The following is an 8,645-nucleotide window of genomic DNA, read 5'->3' as shown; positions in this document are numbered from 1 at the left end:
AAAGTAGCCGCCTTGCGGTCAAGGAATTTACATGACACAAACTTGAATGTTTAATCCAGAGGCGGCGTCTGGGGGCGTGGTTAGGGTAGGTCACGTGGTTTAGGTGCAGGTTTCCTGCCTGTATTCCCTGCATGTGCGGGTTCCTCTGTGGTAACTTGTTTGAGAAAGCAGAGGAGTCACAATGGACTTCAATCTGGAGTCAGGTAGGCTCAATTAATGTTGACTATATTAGGTAGGAATACCGTGAATGTTAATGTTTGATGTGTTGACTTCAACAACATTTTTTTAAGTCTTGGTAAGTGGAACTGAAAAGGAAAAGCATTTTAAGGCAGGTTTTGCACCTGGCAGCTTAAATAAATAGGCTATACAATATATTTAATATATTTATAGGCCTATATAAAACCACAATGTGTAAACAAAGACAGTCTAGGCCATGTCTGTTGTGTAAAGAGGCTACTTTTGTTCTTGGTGACAGTAATTCTGATATTCTAACCTGCTCACCATCTGTCTCTTCTGCTTGTGTGCAGCTTTAGGTGGGGATGACGATGTGGTGAAGAAGGACGAGGCTCAGAAGGATGAGTTAAGTTTAAGAAAGAATAAGGACAAGGTAGGAGCTTTGTATGTCTACATTCTAACAAAGATGCTCGTTCAACTCAATGAGCGGAAGCATAAGAGCAAACAACCATAAGAGCTTTTCTGAGAAGTTGAATTTGGCAAAATTGTCTTTTGTGGAATGATTCTAGTTGCAATTATAGCTGTTTTGTGATTGCAAGGCCAAGTGGCTTTTGTCCAGGGAGACTGATATAAAGAGTTACTTCTCCAGTAAATCCTTAAAATATATTGATTAATAATGATTGCTGGACAGACACAATCCTCACAACTTAACCAACACAATCAATGGGCTGTCATTTTCTTTTAGGGGGACTGCAAGGGCAAGTCCGACAGCAAAAACAAGTCTGGAAGTAAGGACAAGTCTGACTGCAAGGACAAGTCCGGTAGTAAAGACAAGTCCGACAAAAAGCACAAGTCAAAGGACAAAGGTAAAGACGACAAGAAGGACAAGAAGAAGCACAAGGAGAAAAAGGGACACAAGGAGGGAAAAGAATCAGGCTCCTCATCTTCATCCTCCAGCGATGATGAGGTAGGCTCAAGGCTGCAGTTACTTGTTAGAGATCTCTTGGGAGATTTTATATAAAATAGCTTTGCGCTAGTGAGCTAGGGCCTTGCTATGTTGGGTGTTTAGTACATTTTGGCACACCCAGAGACAATTTATTACACCTCAGGGCAATGTTTGTGAAAGTGTTGCCACATTACACTACACTGTACTTTATATTTCTCAAGACGCCTTGATAGCAGCCTGCAATAAAATGCAGCTCCATAGGTGACATACCTATCACACCTCGTTTCAAAGGTTGCTGTGTGTTGAACATCCACAACAGGTAGCTAGGTAGGTAGGTACATTTATTGTCACAATATAACAGTTTATGTAATGAAATTGATAAAGAATCAATTGTGAAAAATGGTAAACAGAAATAAACTATTCACTATATCACTGGAGCAGTGCTGAGGATGAAGATTCTGATAGCTTGGGGGGAAAGCTGCTCTGCAGTCTGGTGGTGCAGCAGCAGAAACTTCTATATCTCTTCCCAGAAGGCAGCAGGGTGAACAGGCTGTGGCTGGGTGGGTACTGTCCTTTAGTATCCTTTGGGCTCTGCATAGGCACCTCACCTCATCGATATCACTGATGCTCAGGAGATGGGTACCAATGATCTTCTGAACAGTTCATGTATCATCCGCTGCAGAGCCTTCCGGTCCTGGACCGTGCACATCCCATGCCAGTTTCTGATGTTTCCAGTCGGGATGCTTTCTATTGTTCCTCTGTAAAAGCTGACAAGAACTTGGCATGGGAATTTGGCCTTAAGCTTCCTCAAGAAATACAGTTGTTTTTTTGGTTGTTTTTTTTCACCAGCGTGGAGAACCTGACAAATCAGGTTCTCTGTGATGCTGATTCTCAGGAACCTGAAACTGTTCACCTGCTCCACCTCAGCTCCACTGTAGTAGACAGGAGTCTGTGTCTTTATCTCCTTCCTAAAATCAGTGATCAGCTCCTTACTTTTGCTGACGTTGAGAATAGGTTTTTCTCTGTGCACCACTCTGCAAGATTATCAGATCCTACCAGCAGTGCCAGTTTTAATCTGACACACCACACCCTCCTGTGGTGTGTATGCTGTTTTCATTTATAGCTCAAACTGTTGTCAAGTGACTTGACTGTCTTCCAGATCAATTTTTAGCTTGTTAACCTGGAGCCAATCTCAGAGCAACATCTCCTATCTCTTCACCTTCGTGCTAAATTTGTTTAACTATGTTGCAGGTTTATTCAGAGGAAAAATGTCGGTCACATTTGTGTGAATAATCGGTTTCCCATTCAACTGACTAAAGCAAAAGAGCAAAGGACCAAGCCCAGTGGGAGAGAAGAGAAAGATATGGCAGTCATAAAAGAGTTGTTGTTGTCTAATCACCGATCACCATTTTGGTGCTTGTTACGGCTCACGCTGCTGCCACAACGATTCATATATTAAAGATAGAGAAAGAGCCATGGCACTCAAGATTTTCTTTAATAAATAATGTATCCCTTCTGCAGTAATAGCTGTGTCCTTTTTGTCATTTCAGAAGTGATGCTTCCTGGGGGACCGGAGTGCTCTGTTAGTCTCTTATGATCTTGTCCATTGCCAAAGTGTGTGTGTGGCGAGTGTGCAGTAGCGCCAACTTCTCTTCATGTTCTTTCACTGGTGTCACAGAAATATGTTGCTTGTGTAAACAAATCTGATTACAAGAATTAAATGTTGTAACAACAAACAAAATGCCTGCAGGATTTCACTTCTGTCAAGTGAAGGGTGTTTTCTTCACCACAAGATGGCAGCGTTATCCATGTTAGAGGTCAATCAAACTTTAAAGTCCAAGTAGAAGATTTTTTGATATTTAGATTTTATTAATACAAAACATATAGACGGTGTTGTTGTTTCTCATTGTAATTGATTGTAATCAATATTGCTGAAATTACCGAAATAGATTCTATAAAAAAAGATATAAGAAAAGATATATAGTTCTTTTCCTTAAGTAAAAGTAGAAATACCACAGTGTGAAAATACTGAACTTTCAACTAAAGGTTCTGTATTTACATTTTACATAAAAATACAGAACTTCTATTATCAATTATGTGCTCATTATGAAGAAGAACTTGTAAGTGTAATACTTTATTGTTATTGCTGATGCATTATGGTGTATAAGCAGCATTTTAATGTTGGAGCTTGTCAGGTGGAAGTAGAGTGAAGTAATGCACATACAAATACAAACTTTATTTTGCAAAAGTGCATCATATTTAACAAAATATTATATTTTGAAGATAATATCTTAATCTGTAAAGTAATTAGTAACTATATCAGCTAGATAAATATAGCAGAGTAAAGAGTACATTTTCTTCTGAAATGAAATAGGAATAGGAAAAATAAGTAAATAGAAGTAAAAATAATGTTTTAGAATTACCCGTTTACCTGACATCAATATTCAAGTTATCCTGAACTCTGGCCAGAATTTTAAGGAGAAGACAATTGCAACATTTAGCATTGGGGATCTCCTTCAGGTCTTTTGAATCTTTTATGGGGGAGCAGAAAAAAGAAAAATGGAGCTGTTTCAGAAAGAAATGAATAATAAATCAAGCCTGCATCGTTCGGTGGCTGCTGAAGAAACCCAATGTAACCCATCCATCAGGTTCAAACCTTTATTTGATTTGAACCTGTAATACTGAAGGGAGAAATCAATGGATGATTTGCAAGAAGATATTCTTGATCAGTTGCTATAAAAACATAAATTGTTTTGAAGAACAGTATTTTCAAACAGATTAACTAAAGCTGATACAAATAGCAATTCAAGAATTCTCACTCAAAGTCAACCACCATCAAAACCATGTGGATCCACATCACATTTTGCAAATGCTTACATAGTCTTTTCAAAACTGTTAAATTGAAGTTCAAAATCTAACATACATTCAAATGGACTGCAGTTCGCAAAATTACAAACACACCATTGAAGGCAAGGGAGAACATTACTGTAGGTATGAATGTGGTCGAAAACGTGGCCAAACGCAAGAGACCGAGTGGACTAACATGAGGTGTGTCTTTTGTTTTGTTTTTTGAGCAAACAATTACATTACTGTAGTTTATTTTGAATTACTTCATGGCAAAGACAAAGCACATAGAAGCTTTTCCTGTTTTCCTGTTACATTTCTATAACTTCCTGTTGTATACTGTAGTGAATTCTATAAAGACTTACTATTCTTACAGTCTTTCATAATGGGAACTTTGTTCCCTGTAAAATAAGACAATGTCATCAAAATATTCAGAAGAAGCATTGTGCATTTTAATGTCTTTCACACACAGAGAGGTGACACTTACATACAGTGTATCTGCTGCTCTTGTTGCCCTTCGTGTGTGACAGACAGAGTGAAGAACTCACTGTGTGCCCATAGTTACCTTACTCAGAACGCAGGTCCTGATATCAAGCAATCAAAGAGGGTGATGAATGCTAGCATCATCATGGCAGAACATGAAAATGTTTCTTACTTAGCAGAAATATGCAGTCTTAGTATTAGGCTGTACATATTATTATATTTACTGTAAAAGGTGTCATGTATCTAGGCCTAGGTATGCAGAATACCAAATGTATTCTGTTCTATTGTGTTCTGTTCTATTCTGTTCTATTGTGTTCTGTTCTATTCTGTTCTATTGTGTTCTGTTCTATTCTGTTCTATTGTGTTCTGTTCTATTCTGTTCTATTGTGTGGGTCGTTCTGAGATCGCACCGCAGGAGGGCACGAACGTCTCTCTCTCTGCACTGGCGTCAGCGGTCTTCCAGCAAAAGCAGAGCTCGAGCTCATCTCAATCATCCTCTGCTGAGCGCAAACTACAACAGGAAGCCAGGTGGATTTTACCTGGAAAATAAAAGCACACTTTGGAGAGTTTCTGGCAGCCCCATTGATGGTATGCCTGTTTTCTAAGGCTGAACACCTTCCGGTATTTCTACTGTAGGATTGGATGCAGAGTGGAGTAAAGTGGTGTAACCATGAAGCAAAGGAGACTCACGTTTTAAGCTGGATTGTTTATTCAAAGAACTTAAGCATTTCTCTTTATTTTATTATCAGTGCAGAGATCACACATGAAATCCCCCCTGACTGACGGACTGAAACTTTCGCCACCTCATGGCCATGTTGTGACAGTGGGCAGGTTTTTAGAAAGCGCCCGAAGGAGAGACGACTGCCCTTTGGATAGAAATTCTGTTCTTTTCCCCCCCCGAATATTTGAACCACTGAACAGTCACGAACCAGTGTTCAGTGTTCAAGTTTCATAACTCGGATCTATGGATAGCCTGGATTCCTAGAATTCTCCTTTGGGGAATTGGATTTGGAGTGTGTGGTCCTAAACAGCAAGTTTGTTGACCTAATATTACTTCTTGGTGCATGCAGGTTTGAGTTTATTATAATTTACTTGACTGTTTGTTGTAATATTATAGCTATAGCCTACATGAAATATTGAAAAGAGACCTTTCTATGGCATATGTTAAGTAGGTTCCTATGAATGCTATAGGAGGTTTCCTGTAGTTCATAGAAAGGCAACCATCAATAAATGAGCAACATGAAAGTATATTCATGCAAATATGATGTCGGCTAATGAATAAAAATATTTAAAATGCACTATCAGGATGTTAAATAGCTGTACTTTAAAAATGAATGAGTTCCCTGAAATCACATAACGTCCAAATCTTTATCAGAAAAATAGCAAAGCAGAGCAGAAAAAAATCTACAAAATGCCAGTAATTCCTAGAGCCTGGTGTCAGGACAAAAAAAAGTGTTTCCACTGTACCATAGACACACACACGTACACACACACAGTGGACGGTGTCTTGTCAGAAGCAGGTTTTCAGACAAAGAAAACAAGGGATAAGGTTTGTGTCTTCACTCTTGTGTATATGCATTTTTTTGTAATCGTGTTGTTTAATGTGATTAAATCATTCTCAGCTCTCTACCTTTACAGGATTCCAGCTCTTCCTCCTCCATTGAGAGTGAAGATGACAAGAAGAAGAAGAAGAAGAAGAAGAAGAAGAAGAAGAAAACGATAGGAAGGAGAAAAAGACGGTATATTAGGGTGTGATTTATGCTAATTTTTTGTTTCACAAATGATAAATGTTTGAGTGTTGAATGCTTTATATTTGAGCAGGACTCCAGCTCAAGTTCATTTGACAGTTCCAGTGACAATAACAAGAAAAATAAGAAGGACAAGAAGAAGAAGAAGGCAAATTGCTCATAAAATGTGAATAGCATCAGATTATGGCCCATGTATGTCATGGCCTCCTCTACCATCTGATATATTCAGTCCTCCTGTCTCCTCAACCCAACTCCACCTACCTTAAAGCTACGGTGGCCAACACGCTCTGTCGGCTCTTGTGCTAAATATTACCTGTGGTCCTGCATTTGTGGGGTTTCCTTGGCACAAGGGATTCGATCCCCGGATCCCCCTGCCTGCTTGTTGAAGTGTCCTTGGGTAAGACACTGAACCCCAAATTGCTCCTGTTGGCTGTGCCATCAGTGTGTGTATGTGAATGAATGTTGTTTCCTTTCTGTTGGGTAGTTACAACTTAGCGTTAATGGGTGAATGTGATGTAGTGTAAAGTGCTTTGAGTGGTCGCAAAGAAGGCGCTATACAAATACAGATCATTTGTCCAAATGTCACTTATCTTCTTACTTCTGACAAACCAGACTTCTTCTTGTTGTTCTTCTTTGTCTTTGTCTTTTTCTTTCTTATTCGGTGATGAAAGGCACTGGGGCCTCAGGCTCAGGCGGTTGTTGAGTTTCCGCCCCCAGTGACAACAACTCTAAACCAGATGGCCCTCCTGTCACCTCATACACGTCACTCCCCTCCAAACCTGTTGTGAAACAGGATCCGCTGACTCCTTCAACTTTCTCCAAGCCCTCTGCCTTTAGCTCCCCGCTGAGTGTGGGTGATAGGCAGACCTCCCAGCCCCAAGGAGTTTTGGAGATGGAGGGACCCGTTCCACTTCCTACCTCTACTGACCTACTGAGAGGCTCCAAGCAAAAACAGGGCTTACATGAAATTGCAGGAAGTTGAATGTGACCTGAGATTTGCTCTAATGATGATCTATGTATCTATGTGCCTTGATTTTATGCACGAAAAATAGGAGGTCTCATCATGCAAAATGTAATGTTTTTGTTATGTTTCTTGTTATTATTATTTTTATAAGTAGTAGTAGTAATAGTTGTCATCTTTTGTTAATTAAGTATAAAGTCATTTTGATGATGGCAGGGTTGTTGTCACTTTCACAATACAGTCGGACCCTTGGTGAGAAAATGTGTCAGATCTTTTCAAATATATAAAAGCAGAAGATTTATGCTTGTGTGTACAAGGACTTTTGGTGGCTTTGGGTGTAGACATTTATATTGAACTATGGCATCTGAATGTAGAAGGAAATGAGAATAAAGTCTCTGACAGATGTTTTAGTGAAGTAATTGGAGATGCTTCAGATTACAGCCTGCAAATTACTGTGTAAAAATTTTGAACATTAAAGTGAAATACTGACTAGAAACACTCTAGTCACTATGTATGTTTACTGAAGTACTGCACTTCAGTACAGTTTTCAGGTACCTGTACTTCACTTAAGAGTTTTCCTTTTGTGCTACTTCATACTATTACTCCACCACATTTCAGAGATAAATATTGTACTTTTTACTCCTCTACATTTATCTTTGTAGATTAACATATATCATTGTGCAAACACTGCAAAAAATGTGGAAAATGTTCCATTTCGGTGAGACAAATTCAACCTGTTAACTTGATTCTCACATCCATTTCTAATTTACAGTATTCATGGAAAAATACTTAAAAGGAGTTAGTGACTTATTATTAGTTGATTTTGTAAAATGAAGATAAAGACACAATAAGACCCCCATATAAAATAGTTAAATCAGCTCCACCTTGATAAATTAACATGAAAATGCTATTTAGGTAGCCTACATGTTAATGCATAGGTGATAAAACTTCAGTGTTACACACTTTGTGGATAATAAGTACTTTTTACTTTTGATACTTTATGTAGGCTTACATTAATACACTGCTCAAAAAAATAAAGGGAACACTTAAACAACACAATGTAACTCCAAGTCAATCACACTCCTGTGAAATCAAACTGTCCACTTAGGAAGCAACACTGACTGACAATCAATTTCACATGCTGTTGTGCAAATGGAATAGACAACAGGTGGAAATTATAGGAAATTTGCAAGACACCCCCAATAAAGGAGTGGTTCTGCAGGTGGTGACCACAGACCACTTCTCAGTTCCTATGCTTCCTGGCTGATGTTTTGGTCACTTTTGAATGCAGGCAGTGCTTTCGCTCTAGTGGTAGCATGAGACGGAGTCTACAACCCACACAAGTGGCTCAGGTAGTGCAGCTCATCCAGGATGGCACATCAATGCGAGTTGTGGCAAGAAGGTTTGCTGTGTCTGTCAGCGTAGTGTCCAGAGCATGGAGGTGCCATCAGGAGACAGGCCAGACGCCGTGGAGAACGTTCTGCTGCCT

The 8,645-nt window shown here is 39.2% G+C and overlaps 1 protein-coding gene across 1 annotated transcript; it reads left to right on the top strand.

Annotated features, from left to right (window-relative positions):
- The first annotated feature begins 12 nt into the window (after positions 1-12).
- On the top strand, positions 13-2,861 carry LOC119883519 (uncharacterized protein DDB_G0288629-like). The gene is made up of 4 exons (XM_038694205.1): positions 13-203; positions 528-607; positions 920-1,141; positions 2,671-2,861. Exons 1-4 carry the CDS (start codon positions 182-184, stop codon positions 2,674-2,676), a joined length of 330 nt encoding a protein of 109 aa, XP_038550133.1. The 5' UTR covers positions 13-181; the 3' UTR covers positions 2,677-2,861.
- The last annotated feature ends 5,784 nt before the right edge of the window (positions 2,862-8,645 follow it).

The sequence above is a fragment of the Micropterus salmoides genome, unplaced genomic scaffold (assembly GCF_014851395.1).
Source record: "Micropterus salmoides isolate LMB-PRFRI ecotype aquatic unplaced genomic scaffold, ASM1485139v1 Ms_hic_scaffold_3, whole genome shotgun sequence".
In the NCBI taxonomy this organism is placed as follows: Eukaryota; Metazoa; Chordata; class Actinopteri; order Centrarchiformes; family Centrarchidae; genus Micropterus; species Micropterus salmoides.
Note: the sequence above shows the minus strand (reverse complement) of the source record. Positions and strands in the feature narration are given on the sequence as shown.

What these genes read in the sequence shown, in the direction of transcription:
- LOC119883519 (XM_038694205.1), top strand. Translation starts at nt 182, where the DNA reads ATGGACTTCAATCTGGAGTCAG. An exon ending in GGACTTCAATCTGGAGTCAG is followed by an intron (nt 204 to 527) that starts GTAGGCTCAATT and finishes GCTTGTGTGCAG; the next exon opens with CTTTAGGTGGGGATGACGAT. An exon ending in TAAGAAAGAATAAGGACAAG is followed by an intron (nt 608 to 919) that starts GTAGGAGCTTTG and finishes ATTTTCTTTTAG; the next exon opens with GGGGACTGCAAGGGCAAGTC.